This window comes from Monopterus albus, unplaced genomic scaffold, assembly GCF_001952655.1.
Source record: "Monopterus albus unplaced genomic scaffold, M_albus_1.0 scaffold117.1, whole genome shotgun sequence".
Taxonomy (NCBI): Eukaryota; Metazoa; Chordata; class Actinopteri; order Synbranchiformes; family Synbranchidae; genus Monopterus; species Monopterus albus.
In genome coordinates, this window is record NW_018127997.1 from 44302 (window position 1) to 66368 (window position 22067).

Below are 22067 nucleotides of genomic sequence, written 5' to 3' on the forward strand. Positions count from 1 at the left end.
AGGCTAATAAAAGCATGACCAATAATTTTACTTGTCCCAAGCAAAACCACTGAATGGCCTAATTGTCTGTCAACCTACTTCCTACTTGTGTACACTCTGCCCATGCACTCAATGTGCGAGGCAAGAGTCTCCCACAAGGCATTGCAGTTGCAGGCAGACCTGTTGTGTTTTGACAGTTAAAGCTGTCAGAGAAGATACCTACAGCAGCTTTCGTTTGCAAACAGAGACCATATTTGAGAAAGTTACAACTAAAAAAAGAACTGGATGCCACAAGAAGTAAAACCAGAATTAACATTGGTGTGGCTTCTGAACAATGGTGACCACTGAGAGAACGAAAGGGGCTGAAAAGTGAAGCTGTGGTGGCCGTATTTCTGCTGGACAGGTAATTATCAAATATTTTTGGGGGGCCATTTTGTTCTTTTTCTGAAAGTAGTAGTCAGGCAGTGAGCGTTGCAGTGCACGATGTGTTTTGGAGGAGTGGCTTTGGAGAGGAGTCAGAACAAAAGGGTGGGATTTCTTCAGTTGGCTACTTTCAAAATTGAGCTTCCTCTTTCTGGTGTTTCCAGGAATGCAACTATATCCCCAAACATCACCAAAAGATCAATTAAGTTTATGAAACTGGGACACTAGTCACATTTTAAGAAAGAGCAGCAATAGCACACAAATATAAATGTTTCAGTTATAGCATTACGACCCCCTTCCCTGCTTTTTGTTGTTGTTGTTATTGTTCTTCCAGCGAAGGGTTCAGCTCCAGAATTAAAAGATAATTCAACCAAAAAGAACAAATCAGTCAGTGAAATCAGCTGCTGTAGTCACCTGTAGTACAACCCCAACTGAGGGGTCACCAGTACATCTCCTTACTAACTGTTTGTACATTCCCTTGCTTGTTGATTGTATTTCTCTCACTCTTCACTTTTACTGCTTGAGTCATTCTACAGCTTAAAAGCATGTAAGTGGCAGTGTGTGTGTGTGTGTGTGTGTGTGTGTGTGTGTGCCTGCACGTGCAACAGCTCGGTGGTGGAAGGCGTTACTCACGAGGCATGATGCCTTGGTCTGCCAGTTGCTCTCGTGTCCTCCTCTGCTGAAGTCTTAACTGTAGGACTGAAGTTGGAGGAAGGAGAAGCAGAGGGGAAGACAGTTGGATGAGAAGAGCATAAAAGAAGGGGAAAGGTGAGAAAAAGATGTGGAAAGACAGGTAAGGGATACAGAAAAACCAGGAAGAGAGTCTGAGATTTCAAGCCACTTTAAATGCTGGTTCATAATTCTTATGGTTTGATTTAGAACATTTTGCAGAATTTTACTTCATCTACAGGCTGAAATGAAAATGCTACCTATGTGATTCAGCATACACACATATACGTTATGCATGTATCTACAGTATACACATGCATACAGAAAACACACACACACAAAAACCACACTGCTTGCTCACAAATATTTCTCTGAGCAGGATGTAGGGAATGATAAACACAGCTCCTGGCTTTTAAACAGATCTGCCCTGCAGTGTGTGGTCCATGGCGTGCGCACACATTTCTGTGTGCTCTGAGTGTGTGTGTAGACATGGTCTAGGTGGGAGTGCGGGGTCATAAACAGAGAGTCTCCCCCATGTCTCTTGCTCTGCCTGCGTCTGTGCCTCTTTTGCTTTCTTCGTCTGTGTGTCTGCACATCATTCCTCCCCGCTGCTATCTGAAGGTCTCTCAGTGAGATCCTGAATCTGACACATAAGTTTGAAATGTTCCTCCTTTTCCGCAGGGCCCCGATCACTTTCTGCTATTCTTCCCTACCGTTAATTATCTCGCTCAGGTGGTTTATATTCACCCGACTTTGGCTACTTATGAGCACTTTATGAATTTCCTCCACCCTTCCAGCTTTGATGTAATGACTTTCTTCATAGTTTGACTCCCATCACATCATGGGAGCGCACCTCCATTATGTAACACCAGGCCCTTCTCTTCATCTAACGTCTGCTTTAATTTACAGTGAGGGGGTCATGACCTGCTGGTCGCAACACCACAGAAAGCAAACACAGGCAATAGGTAGTGACTGAAAGCTGACCAAACCATGTAAATGATACAGTCTCTGTTTTGTCAAGTTCAGCAATAATAAACACACATCCATGAACTCAGGAACAAATACACAGGTCTTGTCTTCTCTGTTATGGAAATAGCAAGGTGACAAAGGAGTGTAGCTGTTAGTGTTGGCTAGACCTTGTTCTCACTGCTCTCAGTCATGTTTCCAGAGAGGTTTATTATGATTTCTCTCTGAAACGACACAGCAGCTGCCACAAATTCAGTCCTTTTTATTAAAGAGCTTCTTTTATTCTTTTTGCTTCCAAGGTCTAACAGTTAGGGCTGAAAGAGGTTTGAACAAATTCAAGCTAATACATAATCTTTTCAAATTAAATCAAACTCAGGCAATGTAGCCTAGCCCAACCCTAAACTGTGTAATAGTTTCTTTACACTGGCAGTTTCTCCACTGTCTCACTTGAGCAATAAGCTAACATCACAGAATGCCAATTTCATTTTAGGTTAGTTAACAGCCTTGCCTCTTCTGTCAAGGAGAGAGCAAGGTGACAAATGGAGTTTCACTGTTAGTGTCAGCTAATTCTGAGGAGCTCCTTTGGTTTTAACTCAAGAGATGACACGTCACTGCTCCGGGTTACTGACAGACTTATCAGTAAGTCTGTCTGAGCACAGCCAAGCAAAGCAGCTGCTATGTAATCTGGTCTCTTTTTTTTAAAATGGCTCAAATTAATTATTTTTACTTTGTTAATTGGGATGACACCTTTTTCAGAAATTGAGGAAATAGAGGGACATAAAGTGGTCATGGAAAGGTTTTTAATTAAAAGACAAAACATCATTTGTTCCACATAATTCTAACACAACCCATGTAACACAATTCTACACTGCGTTGTACGACTGGCATTGTTCTGTTCGTTCGCAGAGATTCCCACAATGTAACAGGATAATGCTCCAGTGGGGCAGCTCTATTGTAAGCCAGTCCTTAATTTAGCCCACATGTGTAGGTTTAGTCTCTTCTGTCATGGAAAAAGCAAGGTGACAAATCAAATGTTACTGTTTGTGCTGTCTAATTCTGCTGAGTGTCTTTGCTGCTCTGCATTATGTTTACTGAAAGGTTATCAATAATTCTACCTGAGAAAGCGCAGCAGCTGCCATATAATCTGCTCTGTCTCCGTCAGAGCCTCTCTAGGAGCAGAAGGTTGCCTGTTCTGTCCAGTGCACGTGTTATAGAAAGAGCAGCCAGCCAGGCTGAGTAATCACAGATTGCTGAACCATACGATACTCTGCCTCAGCCGACTATGAAACGGAGGACATTTGTTTTAACTTGGGCTTTCTTGATGACAAAGCACATACAAATCCAGAGCCACATTTACAAGTTTTCAGATTTATAGTGTAAATAAATTACCATTTGGCCTGGCCCATACTGGTGAAGTGGTGATAATTCCACAAGCCAGCGGAGTGATATTGTGATGTACTGTGCCGCTGTGCCTCACACAGTTACAACCACTACACCAGAAAGAAACATGCTAATAAAAAAGAGCACACTTTTACACTTAAACCCCAACAACTTAGTCAAAGGGACTGGTTGAATTTGTTACTCAAGTCTCCCTCAGCACAGGCAGGAATGTGATTGTAACAGATGTACAAGCATAACTGTATAATGTTTAATATTCCTAAATGAAATATTTGGTTTATTTTAGTTTAATACCACTGCATAAAGTGAGAATCCACCTTAAAAGAAAACTCCAATGTTTTATTCTTATGATGTTGGACAGTTAGAGGCAGATTTGTGAACAGGAGCCAGAGCTAGGACACAGGAGAGCCAACACTACCCCATTAAGATACAGTTTCTGGAGCTGCTCCATTGACGGTGATTTATGGTCAACAGTGAGACAGTCAAGTTGAGGAAGAAAGAAACTCACTTGAGTGCAAAAGCACAGGTGTTGCCAGGTTTGGTCTTATTATTACTTATTTTCAGTTATGTCAAGAAGTATTATTAGAGATATAAAACTTTCCTTAGTGATCAAAGTAACATTGGTCTGTTTTCATATGCTGGTCAATACATTTTCAATCAATATAACAAGCACAATATTGGTCAATCAAGGGTGTGGCTTTGTCAGAGAATAAGACAAAATAAGTGAGACTGAACATACACAACCCACTAGCCTAGTCCTAAGCTCCACTGAGAGTCGGCTTCTCGTTTGTAGTGCCGCCGCTGCCTCACTTCAGGAACAAGCTAATGTGATACATCTTTTGATAAGGCAGTTGCATTTCAGGTGAGATAGAAGCTTTAATCTTACCCCACAATGTCAAATCTAAAACCCTTCCCCACAGCACTTCTCGGATGGAAGAGAGGAAAACTGTGGCTGAGCTCATTTTGCGTTTTGTGCATTTTGCAAGCACCGCTCCGTAAGTCTTGTTGTTCTTATGCTTATGAACTCACAGATCATTACAGGTCTATATTCTAGATTTATTATATATCTAATTTATTTATTTATTTTTTTACATGTGTTTGTATTTCAACTAAAAACTGACAGTAAATGTGGCAACAACAGGTTGAATGTTTTATTACCCACAGCAGAAAGGTAGATTTTGGATGAAACAATAGTCTAAAATTGATTAAAAAATTTTTTTTATTTCTATACTGTTAGTATTCAGTTTGTCTCAGTAACTCAGGTGAAAACGTCCAGTGTCATTGTATTTGAAATATTGTGGATTGGGTGTGGCAGATGATAGAAATCAGATGTTTGGTGAACACAACAGCTGTGTGCGACTGACTATTCGACAGTTGGTTCACACCTTGTAGTACTGATTCGGTTCCTATTTGACGCTTCTGTCATACTGTTATGTAATGGCAGTGAGCCTGAGGGCACGGGCCACAGCCCTTTGAGCTGCTAATCATGAGAACTAGTCAGTAACACACACACATTCACATTCACATTCACATTTGCCAGTCCATGGGGAGCACTTAAGTAAGATTTTTATCTTTCCTTTTAGTTTCAAGTATGCCACAGTAGTTCCCATGGCTTTGATAATGGAGTTCAAGCGTGGTGCTAAAGAAGCAGCGATCATGGGCTTTCTCAGAGAGCTGAACGTAACTTGAGCTGCTGCAGCTTAAAGAAAACTGTAAATCCTGGACAACCAGATTCCCCCTGTCATCAGCGGTTATCACGGAGAGATTTACAGGCAGTTTTACTTCACTTACATACTGTATTTCACTCATGCACTCATAAATTCCCTCAAACAGTTATAACTCGTGTCGCCTAACATGAATCCTCTAACTGTAATATCAAGCAGACTTAGAATGAGATGAATGTTACGGCAGCAAAGACAATCTCTACATCTATGATGTATTAATGAGCTATAACCCATTGGTTAGAGCAACACAGAACCCAAGGCACCTTGGTCAAAAGCCTCCTGCTTACTTCTGAACACAGCTATTTTCCCTCTCGTGTTCCCTGGAGCACTGGGGCCATTTCCCACCCTGCTGATCTGCTCTAAACAGCTCCAAGGAAAAGCATCATTTACCCTGCCATTTCTGGAACCCAATTACAGCTCCCAGGCAAACTGCACATAAGAATTGAAGCCACTCTAGCTGCCAGTTTGTATGTTCATGCCAGCATGAAGTGCTGCTGTCAGAGGTGATCATGTTTATCAGGTTTTACAGAGCGGAGAGCAGGATCTGAGCTCTGCTGCTGCCACCATCAGTTGCAGGGAGGTGGCAGTGTTGGTTAGACTACACACACTGGAATAGTACAGTACAAACACACATGTGCCAGCTCACAAAATGTATCTTAAAGTAAAGACAGTTACTAAGAAAGGCTGCGTGTGAATAAGAAAGGGAGAGTGATGGAATTACTATAAAGTGGGCGTATGTGAAGGAGACAGATGGATACAAAGTCCCGACAGCTGCTGTGTGTTAAGGGGAATTTAAATCAGTGCTGTAGTCCATACCCTCCTTCACTCTTTGATATTCTCAGACACACACACACACAATCATCTTCCACTTAAGCCATATTGAGATAACCTCTGACCCTCTCCACTGTCTAATCTCTCTTTATCTTGTGCACAGAGCCACAGAGTGAGAACGTCTCGCCGACTTCCCTCAGCAGCAGGTTAGTGAGAAGAAGTCCCCCAGCCTGCCCAAGACACCACCCTCACCTGTTGTACTCAAGGTGTAGTAAAGAACACACCCAGCCGTAAATCCACCACACTGTGACAGGGCACACTGTTAGGCTCACTGCTTTGTATGTGCACTTGCCCACAGTATGTCACACACACCTGTCACTTAACGTGTGTGACTGAAGAGCACATTATGATCTCATCCATGAAGACAGAGCAGTGACATAATGTATATGAGATTGCCTATAAATGCCAAGTGTTGACAGACAAGCCGCAAGGCTCTTGAGACCCCCCCCCAGCTGTACACTAATAAAGCTGACAGTGCATGCAGAGACACAACTGAGAATTAAAGTGCATGTCAATCATGAGTCGTCTTACCTGATCTAAACTTGCTTCGTATGAGTATGGAGTGTTCAGAGCCCAGAAGAGTCATAATGCTTAGAGTACAGTTCCAGTGTTCACAAGTTGCAAAAGAAAGTCATACACACTTGAGAAGTGACACACACTTCGACCGCCCTGCCCACCTCTGGACCCCAGGCTGAGCTGAGCTGGAGCCGACCCAGCCTGCCTCATCAACAGCTCTAGAAGGAAACTAGTGTAAGAAAAAACCACAGCTGTCTTGCTGTAGCCTCTCTCTGAGCCAGTGTGCACACTAGCAGCAGTCTTCTCCTCTTCTCTACTCTCCCTCCCTTAGTAGCTCATGTATATGGGGCTGTGGGTCGCTGAAGCTTTGGTCCCATCTAGCAGAGAGCTCTGCGCAGAGCCAGGGACAGCACAGAAAGATATGCCCTGATTGGGGAGGGGCTAATTGGCCAGGGTTTCCTCTAAGCCACGCCTGCCTGAGCCTGGACAGGGCTTGGCTGATGACTTCTTCCTCCCCTGCCACCAGTGTAAATATATCTGCCTCTCAGGCCGACTGACTGTCATTAGAGAGGCGAGAGAGGGGGAGGCAGATAGGGAGAGACAGATCAAGATAGAGACCCTGAGACTGATAGTGGAGCAGCAGTACAGCCAGGAGGGAGAGCGCAGGAAAAGCAGGGATAGTAGCAAATCTCACTTCTTGTCTTGTTGCAGCAGATGAAAAATAACCTATCAGCCTCCTTCTAGCTGCCTTGAATCCCATATATAAAATGTTGTGGTTAGCTCTGTCGCCTCACAGTAAGAAGATTCTGCGTTCGAACCCAGGCAGACCTGGCGCCTTTCTGAGTGGAGTTTGCATGTCCTCCCTGTGCCTGCATGGGTCCTCTCCGGGTACTCCGGCTTCCTCCCACAGTCCAGAGAGATGCAGCTTAGGTCAAATGGCGACTCTAAATTGCCCGTAGGAGTGAACGAGTGTGGGTGTGTGTGGTTGTCTGTCTACATGTCAGCTCTGTGATAGACTGGACCCCGCCTCTCGCCCAATGTCTGCCTCCCATGACCCTATACAGCAGGTGGTATAGATAATGGATGCATCTAAAATGGGCATCTACTGCAGGATGATTCATAAACACCTTACAAAATGATTCTGTAGCACTGTAGCAAAAACTGCCCACCAAAATACATGGTCCTATTCTCAGGGTTGTTAACTTTCTTTGAATAGATCGTCCCTCATTTAAATCAGGAAAGCTTTGTAACTTTGTATTTTATTTGACAATATTTTTAAATTTAAAGCAGCACTACCTATACCTTAATTTAACAAATAAATCAAGGCACTACATGCAATATAAAAGGTGCTGCTTGTAGTGGGAAACCTATGGAGAGCTATTGCAGCTTTAATGCTTTGTTGCCTTTATGTAAGCTTTTTATTTTAAGACTAAGTGAATTACTAAGTGCGATGTTTGAAGTTCACTGGGGAAAATACTATTACCCTATTTTTGTGTATTGTGGTTTTTAATACTTTGTTGCCTTTATGTAACTTTTATTTTAAGACTAGGAGTTCTTTCTGGCTTTTGACTCCTTACCTGACTCCAAAGGAGAGCTGCACAAGAATTCCTATATGCCTAGACTGTCTGTTTATGCATAAATGGCAAATAAAAATTTTGATTTGACTAGACTATTATCCAGCTGTGTATTTCAGCATCTTTGGTTTCAGAGCTGTCAAATGTTTTGGTTCATTTGCTTTCATCTACCTTGCTTCCAGCAGCAGCAGCAGCAGCAGCAGCAGACAGCTGTCTAAGTGAGTAAGCTGTGATAATCTCACTGTACACTACCAGGCCGGCACCAAACAGCAGGCAGACTAAGTTATCAACTTCTAGAGTTGATGACAACCAAACCAGAGCTAAAAGAAGAGTGAATATCAGACTTACATTTATCAAGTTGACAGAAGTACGACTCCAAATGACAGCCAAAATTTTCCTCTGTGTTAGTTAACTTAATAAAACAACAACTTTGATAATATTGTAACTGTCGACTTGCTTCACTGTCCTCAAGAGGAAAGAAAAATAAACTAATGCAGCTTTAAAATGGATGCATTAGATAATTTGGCTTATCCCTTTATTTATTTATTTACTTATTTATTCATGTGGTTTTTTTTTTGGCAACAATATGGAAATTTTTGATCATCAGCATGATCAAATATAGGGAACAGTGTTAGAGTTTTCATATATATTTATAGCAGTGTTTCTTTATCTTTGTTCTGTTCCTTCTTTTATAACCATTTGTGTTTATTTTACACATTCTTTAGCAGCACTAACCTTTTTACATGCCATACAGCAAATACAAATTGAAAAAAAAATCTCTGCATATCTTGTTTCTATCTTCTATATACATTATTTTTATAGAACATATGAGCAAAATATGGAAGAGAATTTTTGTTCACAATGAACGTAAGAGTTCATCTAATGCAACCTTTAACCTTAACTAATGCAAACAACATTAGAAACCTATAATATACATAGGAGCAAGCACTGCCACGCACAGTGTGCTCTTCTATATGTAAATGAAGGGACCTTCTCTAGCATCAAATTGTTGCACATAAACACTGGGATATTTTAGGAAATGAATGGCAGAACGTAATGTGTCTGGGCAGTTTGTGTTTATGTTTATACATATTTCTTCTATAATAATCTTTATGTCAGTTGTGAAAGTGGTCTGCATTTAAAAACATCATTCTGTGTAAACCTCTGTCAGCTGGTTGTGCTGTTCTCCAGAATCTCCAGCCTGTGTTCAGTAAAGCATCCCTTCCTCCTTTTCCTACGTACTGGCTGAACATCAGCAAGAGGTGAACTCAGCTCTGTGCTCTCTCTTCTCTGAGGGAGGTGTCGGCCAAGTGCAGCTCCTAAACACCACAGGGCCTCCTAACGTCTGTCAACACAGGACGTCAGCTGGACACGTCAAGGATTTCTCTGCAGTTGTTTATTTGAGTTTGATATGGAATTTGATGGAAATGTAGAACATTAAAAATATTGAAAAACATTCAAATTCAACGTAGTAATATAATGTGAGAATGTCATGTATGGTATATAGCCTTGTGTTTTTTACATAACAGGTGTCAAAAGTCTGTGAAGGCTTGTGGTTTTACAGGGCTACTGCCTCACTAAACCCTAAACTAAAGGGTTCATTGGTTAGAGCTGAGAATGTGGGGAAGCCAAACGGTGTGTCCCTGGACCTGTCTGGCTTCCCGTCCCTATATGGAGCAAATTAGGAAACTCATCATTATTATTTAAGATAAGATCAAAAGTAAGATAGAACTTATTTTGATATAATAAATCATTTTCTTATACAATCTTGCATATATTGTCAACCACCATTTGCATTATCTTATTAAACTTCTTTCATTCAGTTATACATCTAAAGTACAAAGTTACGTACATTTCCCAATTATCATAAAAAAAATATTTTAAAGCTGCTCTATAATGCAATTTTTTAAAAATAAATTTATATTTTTTGCTTATATTTATTTATATTTTGCTTGTTAATAGAATGGATTTTTTGCACTGCTCCCCCTCTGTCCTCATGTCGTTCTTCCCTTCATTTGATCTGTCTTCTTCTTGCCATTTATTTTTCTTGTCTACCTTATTTATACCCATGAGCCCCATCTCTGACTAGACTATTGTTTCCAAGATATCACTCCCATAAAATGTGCCCCAATTTCTAACCCTGCCCATTTTCAGTTTGCTAAATATAGAGAATATCAAAGAAAAGTGTGTCATTAGCACAGGCCTTTTCTCCTCATCGTGATCAGTCACTGAGAGCTTTGTCCAGCAACAGCTCACTGCCTCTGCCTTGCTGATATCCATTTTAATCTCTCCACATCATAAACACTGCTTGACTTTTGTTGCTGAGGAGCCACACACCACCGAGATGCACACTCCAAAACATATAATAATTTAATGTAATAAATAACATGCCCTATCTGCTTGTTGCTAAGCTGTGCACTGACGTGTGCTGGAGCGAGCTCCAAAAACTCATACAATGCTCAAGGCAAATATTTACACAGAAGCTTCTAGGGCTGCAAATATATTGCTGACATTCATGGGTGTATTTGTCTTGTGTGTGTGTGTGTGTGTGTGTGTGTGTGGTGAATGAACGCACATACAATTACATAGTGTACTGCACACATAGGGAAAACTTTGATGCATGGGCATCTTAATTAGCAGGTGAAAGTGCTTAAAGGGAAGGTCTGTCAGAGATTTTTGACAGTGTACACACGGCGTCTCGGAGAGATTCCTGAAGAGGTCACCCAGCCCCGGCTTAATCCTCCCCTTTAATTGGGCCCTATGTCAACGGACGTGACAAGTCTCATCTGAACTGTCTGGAGCCGTGTGCGTCTGAGTGTGTGTGATAAAAAGACAAAGAGAAAAAGATCACAGTCATAAAGGAGTTAGAAAGATGGGAGTGCATATTTTTTTACATTATATACAATAAGCGTGCAGCACGGTCAGGCCATTGTTGTTCTAGTGCATGATGTATATTTCAAAACAATGCTCCTCTGTTGCAGTAAGTCAAATTCCTTTACATAGAGCATGTTAAAAACACACATTCCATAATGCATCAGAATGTGTTTATTGGCTGACTGCACAGACATCTCGATCAAAAAATGACTGTTAGGATTTTGTGATTTCTTGTGTTTTAGATAACGCAGATGTGACCAGCTAAAATGGCCAAACTGTACAAAATATTATCACAATGATGTCCAGCAAGGGAATTACAAACAAGTATTACATGCAATATGTCTGGAATTTTTTTAAACAAGATTGTCATCACTGCCACTTCCAATAAATGACAAATCAGTGAAAAGTAGGTTCTCTAGCTGCTGATAGGAGCGCTCGCATATCTTAGAAACTTTAAATATCTCTGCTCATATGCCATCACTGGAAAGCAGCGGTTCCTCTTTCCAGTTCCTGGAGAGAGTGTCACAGGAGGAAGTGTACTGGAATGCACAATCCAGTGTACTATGAACGTGCTGGACATTATGGGAGTTGCCCTATAGAGCATGTACTCAGTTGCCATATGGCAGCAAAAGAAAGGAAATGATCATCTTCACTCCTCTGTTTTCATCACATCTGTCGTCTTTCCTCTCTGCTTTCTTCACTGGAAGACAGTTACTGTCCTTCAAATCAGTTTGAAGGAAATAGGGGAGTCTAGACCAGGTCCAACTGTCACAGTAGGCAACTCTTAAGAATTCCAGGTTAACTGCATGTCCACTGGTTTTTGGTAATTTGATTATCTGCAAATGACTTTGAGAACTTGCACCACTTAAGTACAACATCAGATCAGGCAGGATTTGCATCAGAACTTAATCTTGTGGCCATTCTTGAAGAAGGGCTCTATGCAAGCAAATGAAGCAATATGGAATTCTACCACTAGTGTGCCACCACTGGTAGAAAAAAAAACCAGTTTAACAACAAGCACTAATGTAAATGCATGTCATGTCATTATGGTGCATTAACTGTGGCCCAAATTCAACGGTGAAGTGTGGTGAGAAAACCTGGAGTTCCAGCAGAAGAGGGCTGGTTGGTGTCGGGGTTTCCAGGCATCAGGCTGATGTCTGTATGTAGTCCTTAATAGTTCAGTCCTGCCATGAAGGGGAGGAAGATTTGAGGGGAGACTATAGCTGGTAAAGGTACCAGAAGAAAGGAGGACTGGAGAGCTCAAAGGGAAGGGTATGATGGAGCACAGGAAAAGAGTTTGATGACAAGAGATGAAGTTTTGAAATCAGGAGTGTACAGGATATGGGTGGGAGGTGTTGAAGGGCATGTACATCTGTATGTGTACATGTATGCAAAGGGGCAGATGTTGTAGCCTCTATGGCCCAAGCAGCAGCAGCTGTGTCACATCAGCCTGAGTGCCGTCCTGCTGCTCTGTCTCACATAGCAGATGAGAGCTGCTGTCTCAGACAGAACAGCATTGGGTGGCTCTCAGGTAAACACTGACATTTAAATAACCAATCATGATGCTGGTGAAAGAGGGTCAATGAAGCCATACTGACCAAACCTGTCCCCCATCAGCAATAATCCAATCATAGCCTTGCAACAACATATAGCAGGCCTATGTGTTGGTGTGCAAGGGGCTGTGGTAAGAGTGATACTAAGCATTTAAAATGTTTCTTGAATTATGTCCTTTCTTTAGATTTTGCTAAACCAAAAATGCAACAGCAAAGGTGTACAGTGAACAGCTCTAAACACTCTCCAAATGGCTTTTTAATGTTTCAAGTTGACTCATTTAAAAACAAGACTGAACAGCTCTAATGTAAGCTGCAATTGTTAATATGCCCAGCTTATTACCTATAATGCCACTTCTAAGGTTAAGGATAATGGTTCATGACATGGGTGAACAGGTTAACATTAACGTTAATGTATGCCTGGCAGATTGTACTGTATTTCTCCAGTTTCCTCAGAGTTTAGGCTAGTGTTAACAGCTCTCTCCTGCTCTTTGCTGAATTGAAGGTTTACATTCCAGCAACTACAGTTAATGCTAACCTACACTTTAGCCAAACACATTGGTTAGGCTAGTCCTCATCCACCAGGTTTCTCCTCTGCCTCTGAGCTGTGGTTTTTAATGAAGATGTTCCAGGGAGAGCGAGCGGAATCCAAACCAGAAGTGACAGAAGACAAGTCCGAGCCAGCACCCTCCCTCATGTCTCCCCTTGCACGCCTCCTTGCTGCTCTCTCTCCATCTTTATCTGGTATGTGGCTCAATCACCTTCTCTCCTCAGGCCTCCATGGGCCTAAAAGACTCTTCTGTTGTTCCATTAAAACTGAAACATGGTGGAAAATACAAACCAGTAAAGTAAGCAGCCAAACAAGGATATGTTGGAAACAAAGAATAGTCTTATCTTTTTTTTTTCATCACCATAAATGCTATCAATATGCTGTCTGCCTCGACTCGTTGGGGTTATTGGAGAGGGGAGAGATAAGAAAAGCTTCAAGACACATCAAACAAAACTAACAAATAAACATTGAGTAAGTTGTACTATGTACAATACAAGGTGCAGGATTTGTCTGTAATATATTCAGCAGTACTACAGCATACACACCCTCTAAAGAAGGGTCATAAATGCACAAAAGCTGGTCAGTGATATTAGAAGACTACTGAGTAAATATTTATGTGCAGCACTTCTACATAAATAGTTTTGTCATCACAATTTCAAAATAAAGTACTGTATATACCTGGCAGGAGAAGGAGATACAGGGAAAGAATCTTTCCTCTCATGTATTTCCTCATTCTGACATCAGTGACATCAGTCAGTCAAGTTTCCACCCTGCTCTTTAAAGGGAATGAGAGGCACTGGTTTGATTGGATGTACAGTAACTAAAGCTAGCCCTGACTCCACCTGCTCACCATGTGTTCCTCATATAACAATGTATTCGGCCTTTCCTCCACAGTGCACCTGGTAACTCCTGGCTGTGCACAAAAGTGGCTGTGTATGTGGTCACTAAATTGCAAAACACTGAATTCCATTGCACCTGGAATTTAGACCAAGTTTAGCACTGCACCCTGTTGCAGAAAAATAGAGCTCTGGATGTTGTCTATTTCTGTCCTAAACCCAGGACCCACTGTTGCAAAATTACTAAGTTACTAACATACCAAAAATACTGATAGTGAATATCACTGTAACTATGCTGTGCTAGAATGGAAAGCTTAACAGGCATAGCAACAGTAACTAAGGTAGAGCCGGCCCATGTGTAGTCAATGGCCATGTGCCTTTCATTTGTCTTAAAAATTTACTCCATCCAGTAGTCATCTCCTTGATGTACAGTATGTTGAATTAGTGTTAAGGTGAACTTGAGGCTGTTTTTATAAGCTATCGTATATCATTTAGCTCCAGTGTAAAAACTTTAGAAGTCAGCGGGGTAATACAAGGTTAGATCATGGAAGCTGGATTAGTCAACAGAGAGACTTGAGAGTCAGTCTTTTATCAGCATCCAATCAGCCTTATCAGAAAATAGAGGGGTTTCTCACGACATAAGTCGGCTGGATAAAAACAAAGTGACAGAACAGGAAAGCAGAGCAAGGATGTGGTTAAGAACGGGAGCGGAGGAACCAGAAATATATTATGAGTGGAGAAGAAGAGGTGAGGGAGAGTGGGAAATGAGAATGAGACACGGCCTGAGCCAGACACGGAGTCAGGTTCAGGGTTTCTCCTCTGCCTCTGAGCTGTGGTTTTTAATGAAGATGTTCCAGGGAGAGTGAGCGGAATCCAAACCAGAAGTGACAGAAGACAAGTCCGAGCCAGCACCCTCCCTCATGTCTCCCCTTGCACGCCTCCTTGCTGCTCTCTCTCCATCTTTATCTGGTATGTGACTCAGTCACCTTTTCTCCTCAGGCCTCCATGGGTCCAAGGTCCGAGCAACGCATGTTTGCCGCTGGGGTGGAAATGTTAGTATGTCTGAGAGATGGTGGCGCTGCAACAAATCCAAATGGAATCCCAAAACTCAACAAGAGGGAGATAGGTCGTCTCCACATCATTTAAAAACCAAAAACACCAGGGGTCATACTGTTTTGTGTTTTTGAGGTTGTTTAGATTTTGGCAGTTAACTTTCCCTCGGCTGTAGTCGCAGGCGCTGGCGGGAGGCCACAGAAGGAAAGAAGGGAGCATGTCTGTGAGGCTTCAGCACAGAGACGGGCCTGCATCACCACAGCTTAACTCTAACTCCTGCCTATTACCAAGGACTATGGACCGGCTTTATGTGGTATTCCTGAAACCTCACTATCAGAAATTTAATAACTCAGAGTCTACCTTATTGTTGTTAATGTGTGTGACCGTAACTAACAAGCCCAAATGAAAGGCACATCAGGAGGAACAACCATCTAGCCAAGCAAATGTCTTTCATTTGGCCTGATGGGTTATAAAGAGAAACTAATTACATAAACATTTTTGATATTGAAACAGAATGGCTCTGTGTAAATTGAAATAATTCTAAAACAAACAGTACAAACAAAACCATGGCACACTTCAAGTCTGGCTTTGTTAAAGTGGCTAGTTGAGAGACAATCAGCTGTGTAGATGAGCAGTAGAGCAGTGCTGCCTTGACAATGCCTTGATAATTCACCAACTTCAAATCTGGACTTTTTTTGTTCCATAGGCAGAGTAATCCAGTTAATTGTTGTCTTACATGTATGGTTACCTTGCAAGATGGAAAACAATTTAGAGAATTTTCTTAAATAAATGCAGTAATACAACTGATAAATAAATACAACAAATAAAACCTACTACCTCTACAACTAAAATGACTGGATTCAAAATATTTCTTCAAAGAGAAAATTTGAAAATTGAAATGTTTTTGCACTGGTTTTTATATGTGAAAGGAAATTACAGTATGTCAGACATTATACGGTATTGTTAGGAGCTGAGTTACTGTACATACAAGTAGGCAGCTAAGAGCTGCCTAGGAACTTTAAGGAAGCATAACTCTTGATGTAGTTGACCCAGAGGTACCAGTGAGAAGACACCTAGTGTGTCTTGTCATTAATGCACACAAAATATGTGGTTTTAAGGTCACATTTTACACGTAAAATCCAAGTGTGCTGAACTCTATATTCTGAAAATCTCCAAAGTAATTATTAACTACAGCTGTCAACTAAATCTAGAACAATAAAAAAAAAATAGGAAACTAGATCTGCATCTCTATCACATGACTTTAACAGGGAGTCACTGATGCATCCCCACATAGCACCACACAGAACTGACAGAATACTCCATAGTACAATATTTTGTATTGCATAATATTTTGCTATGTGGATCTCCCAAGCTGGACCAACACTTCCAAATGGCCTGGCTGAAATGACCTGTCAGCCAGCACATTCTTTCTCTCAGTGAAGACCGATCGAAGCCATGTTTTTGTTGGTATGACCCCATCCCACCCAGCCCATCCTCCCCACAACCCCACCACCCCTACTTCCACCACTGACATCTATTTGACAGAGAAAACCGTGCTGCTCCAGACGCTGCTACCAGGTCAGATTTTTGTTCTTCGATAAAGACGGTTTCCCCGAGGTTCCACTGCTGTGCAATCTGATCTGGGTACAGCATTTGGGTTGGCTGACAGACAAAGAGCAGACACAGGTTGCCATTGGCCACAAACCGATCCCTGGGTACAGGGCTAGTATCTGCTGGGTTGGACTCCACTTGACCCTTCAGGACCAGCGACATATTTATAGGACTACGTCTGTGTGTGTGTTTATCTGTTCATTGTGCATGTGGGTCATATGTATTTGCATGCTCACCCAAAAGGGGAGTACGTCTTATCAGCACTATGGAGCATTCATCAGGGATGACATTTTCTGCCATTCTGCGTTCAAAGCAAACACACGGCTGCATGTGCTATCTCCGGTCTGTGGGATGTTGAGAGGTCTGACTTATGCGACTTGTCAGTAAGAAATTACACTATCGTCACGCTGACCCATTGATTCGGTACATTGCCTTTTCTATTATTTTTCCTGTGATAGGTAATTCAGTCAAACAAACCTTTCCTTCTTCTTGCCCAATTCAGAAAGCTGAAACAACAAAGGGGTACCAACAGCTACATGGTCCTGCTTGCTTTTACCACCCCAGGGACACTAAGTGGGTCATGATCAAATGTTGTTCTAGGGTTCTGAAAGGGGCTGCACATGTACATGTACGCTGTCTTTTTTCCTATCTCTATGGTTTGCGTGTGCTCATGCTAGCACACCTTTCCAGTAGTGGGGTTGGAAATTTGTAGGACTGTCATGATTAAGAGTAATGGGATAACGCAAAGCTGAGGCTGTTGATTCAACAAACAGGATTGTGAACTGTGGAAAACTACTCCCTTTACTTCATTGGTTATGGCAATTTTCATGCCCAGCCTGAAGAAGCTTGGATTTGGAATGGGGTAGATTGACTATATGGTAAGTGCAGCAACAAACCAAACTAAACCAGTTAGAGAAGTTAGAGAAGAGGTTTAGTAAAAGGAGTTGAAAAGCACAATGAGCTGCAGTAATCCTGAAGCCACTGGACTCAGGAGGTCAAAATCCTATTCCCTTTCTATTGACAGACATGAAATTTTATAGGTTGAAACACAAATATGTTAAAAATAATAAAAGTATATCCATCCTTACAAATAAATGCAAGATGAGATGTTAACTACAACCCTCAAGGTGCAGTTCTATAACATCTAATCACCAATCATAGGCTGTGTCTGAAATCACCCCTTTCATTCACCATTTCTTAAATAATAAACAACAAATCTAATCAGATGTTTATTCTGTAATAAGTCAGTTATGATTTCAACACATATTAATAATTCTGGAGTTGACAGTAGCAGTTTTCCAGCCAAGTCTCAGATGAGCATGTAGAATAGCTATGTTGGTCCAAAGCATGTGACAATAAAGTGGAAAATTGTGACATGGCAATGCTTTTTGTATTGTAGCCCAGTGTACTGCTTTGTGTTCTTCTTCTTGGTGTTTTATGGTGGTTGGCAAACAATGAAATGGTGCATTACAGCCACCAACCAGGCTGGAGTGTGGCTCGGGATGCTAACATTGAGTGTCCATTGGAAGGGTATGGCTTTGAACAATATAACATTAAAGACACTAGGAAGGTGATGGCTGGGTCCACCAAACACTGGATTTTCCAGATTAAGTCTCATGCTCAACATTATACTTTTAATTTCAAAATATTTTAACTGAACCCAGTGGCTTTCCCTAACTCTAATCATGTAGTTTCTGTGCTTAAACGCAACCACGTATAAGGTTTGTCAGCCACTTTCTTCTGTTTTCACTGCCAGAAAAATGTTGCCATGTCACAACTTTTAATCCAGAAAAATTTCACAATTTTTGAGGTATTGTGAAACTGATATGTTTTGAATAAAAAATGTGAAGGTGTGTGACACCGTGTTGAGCCTTACCTGCATACACTCTTGTTTTGTTCAGCAAAAAAGTTGCAATATCATTTAGATCTCACTTTACTGACTGTGGTAATTCAGAATGGATAACCTTAGCTGGCTGTAGCTAACTCATAGTGGACCTAGAGATCCCGCCTACAAGAGCGACAGACTGAAAAATGACTGCACACTCAGCTCAGCTCTTGGTTCGAGAGCTAACGCTAGCTAGTAGCAGGATCGATTTCTGTCCAGCCTGTGCTCAAACTGAACAATAAAATGGCTGTTTGTGTAGTTCAAGCATCCACTACTCTATGTAACTGTATGCAATAGTATTTATTAACTTATAGATGTACAATATGTAATGAATATTTTTATGATTGATAAAGAGTGTGATGCTCCCAAAATGGCGCATTTACCCAAAATTCAGCGCAGCATGTGCATGACAGCTGCATGTTCTCTACTGTGGACCAATGTAGCTATATACATTTTGCTCAGAGACCAGGTTGTAATTTTCAAATGTAGTGTAAAATGTGGCATATAAGTCACTGTTCTATTATTAGTAGAAACTAGTGTACATGACACTATTGTTTTTGTTCCATTGTGAATTTTTTGAGGGCACCATGTAGGGCATAAATTTGTACTTAAGATCTGGACGCTCAAATAAAATGGTGGACACAACCATAAAAGTATTTTACGTGCACCACTAACAACGGGTGTAAGTTAAGGGTTACATTGTTGAGAAAACTCATCTTACAATCTGCAGCTTAAATGAATTCACTTTCAGAATCTGGGTAAAACTTAGCAACAGTTGTATCATGTTTAGTTCACATTTGCAACAATAAAGCATTGAATTTGCTACACCTCTGATTTACACAGGTTGGCTTCTCCTTTATGCTGTAGAAGAACAACTGAGGCATGCTTCTGTTTCAATTTTTAGAGCAATCCTTAATGCCAAACTGATGGGAAAAACATGCCTTTTCAGAAATACAGTTGAAGCAGCTGAAACTTGTGCTCATAACATAAACCAAGAGTTGTTATCACATGTCTCATGTCTGCAAACTGAATCACACTGGGGATGTCATTTAAAAGAAAACCTTGAAATGGGAATACAAAGTGGGAAAAATACTTCCAGAACCAAACCCTAGAAATATTGGAGGTACCTTAGTTACCAGTTTCTAACTTGTAAACATTGTTCATGTAAACACACAAGTTGTAACCAAATGAACACGTCAACCCAAATGAATTAATAGTCAGTGGTAGTTCAAATATATGACATTTTAACTCTTACAATTGTATGAAATCCAGCTGTTGCATCATCTTAGAATTGAAACGCTAGCAACTCATTAATGTAGGACTCCATCTCTGCCATTCAACAGTACATATGGCTGCCAGAATGATGATAAGGCTCAGCTGATCTAAAGAACAGCTGGGTTTCCATCACCCTGTTTTTATGAGCATTTTGAAGTATCGCATCCGATAAAGGTGATGGAAACACCAAAATTCAAACAAAAATCCTCTAATTCACAAAAAAAAGTTATTATGCTCACTTGAGGTGGTTTTTGACTTATTTGAAAAAAGTTCATACGCAAAATGGGTAATGGAAACACATCTGCCGAATAAGTTCTGATGTATCGAATGCTGAACTCGCGTGACAGCTGTTCTCGTTGAAACCATCTTTCCTGTTTCCCCTAACACATGAAACAAACATGGTTGGCAACAGATGTGTGTGGAGGAAGAGATCAAGACATTCCTCAGTCTCTTCTAGGAAAAACAACTGTAACCTTAGCCATAACCTGTCTCCAATTTCTCATTTTGCCAGTTTCTCTGTTTGGTCTCTGGTTTCTAACATCTACTTCTTCCACTTTTTTATGACAGTCACGTTATGGTAAGTTGCCTATACTGCAATCTTCCGATGAAACTAGTGTAGTTTATCTGCTCCAACCACTTGATGGAAACACACCTAATTCGCATTCTCTCTTTTTTTGTGAACTTTCAAAAGATTAGTTTCACATTTAGATGGAAACCAAACTAAAGATAATTCTGCACAGAACAAGGACCATGCATTTTGCCCACCAGCCATTTAATGAAGGAACAGCTTCACGTCCAGTATGAATAGGAATCATTACAGCAACCCAAGGACCTTTGAGTGTACGTACATGCATGCTGTGTGGTATTAAGACAAACTTGAAAAAAACATCTCAACTTAGTTTAATTCTGTGGTGTCGCTTTAAACTTAAAAAGCACAAGCACAAGTAAGAAATGAATCTCTGAATATCAGTGGCACACTAGCACTGTCAGCTAAGGAGGGTTGTTTGAGCTTTTACACCCAATTGAGCTCTATTTCACTCCAGGGCAGACAGCTTTAAAACACAAAATCCTTCCATATCCTGTGATAGTAACCCTGTGTACGGTCACAGTGTCCGCAGTGTTCGAACAGAACACCGTCTATGGATTTACTCCATCAATATGGCAGTAGTTCTACTAGTTCAAATGAATTGAAATGTCACACAGATTAGAGCTGAGAGAGTTTGCTTTTTGCCTAATAACATTTGTATATACACACTCTGAGATGGAACAAAATGCTCCAAATGACATAAATCATCTCTGTGTTTTTATGTTTCATACAGTACTGTATATAACAGTAATTGTCATCAAATAGCTGGGTTTTCTCCATGCTGCATTCAGTACTGTTGCATTTAGACTCTTTCTGTTCTTAGTAGTGAGTCTAGTCCTTTAGTATTATCATAACAGAGACAGAAAACATAAAGGCCTTTTATTGTTTAGATTACCAGTGCAACACACTCTCATAACCACAATTAGATCTGACTCAGAGTGTGAACTTGGTGGGTGAGACAGATAATGTGTCACAGTGACCAGGGGTGTCACTTTCTGTCTCCTCACCCCACACGCACACACACGCACACACACGCACACACACACACACATCCACAGTGAAGTATGATGTCATTGGCTGCCTGTCCACTGAGTCGTGAACCAGAGCCACAGGCTGAACGACTCACAGGCTCCACACGAGCTGGGAGGATGAAGGGGAGACACAAGGGAGGGAGGATGGGAGGTGTCCTCGACTTCACGACAGTGATGCTAGAGTCAGTGAGACAGCCAGTGGTTCCTTTTCAGAAGTGTCCAATTGTTATCATTCATCCATCATGTGTGATAAAGACCCAAATATGGGGTGTTATGAAAACAGTTCCAGTACCATGTCAGTCTGGTAAGAAGGAAATGTTTCCTCTGAGGATTTTTTCTAAACTGAAACCAATTTTAAAATTTAAATGTATTTATTCTTTCTTTTCTATATAACAGTATATATTTATATACTGTTTTGTACATTTTGTGTGTTAAGTGTAGATTCTAAAATATACAGAAGTGAAGGGCCACTCAGTGGGAGTTTTTGAAGCTCTTCATGAGATCACGAGGTCTTCATCAGGGATTAAAATCTTTGCCTCATATACAGTACCAAAACTACTTTGTAGCTTTGATGACTACTAGCTATCACCATCAGCATCGTTACTGTACATGGACCCCTGTGGTAACACTTGTATCCATGGTTACTAAATAAACTCCGATTTAATGGTTCCCTGGATCAGCAGGAGAATTTGATGGTAGTTTACCTTTTTGTATCCTGCTGCAGTCACATATCACA

At 41.0% G+C, this 22067-nt stretch overlaps 1 protein-coding gene across 6 annotated transcripts in view; it reads right to left on the reverse strand.

Annotated features, from left to right (window-relative positions):
• The window catches only part of myocd (myocardin), a 103763-nt gene that overhangs the window by 20960 nt on the left and 60736 nt on the right, over positions 1–22067 (reverse strand). For 4 of the 6 annotated variants that reach the window (XM_020611762.1, XM_020611761.1, XM_020611759.1 and 1 more), the window contains exon 3: positions 1036–1101. The exons of 1 other annotated variant lie outside the window; for it this stretch is intronic. In XM_020611762.1, coding sequence (XP_020467418.1) covers positions 1036–1101 — 66 coding nt within the window. Of the gene's footprint in view, positions 1–1035; positions 1102–6521; positions 6900–22067 lie in introns of those variants that run through there. One more of the 6 variants, XM_020611760.1, reaches the window with a different exon arrangement.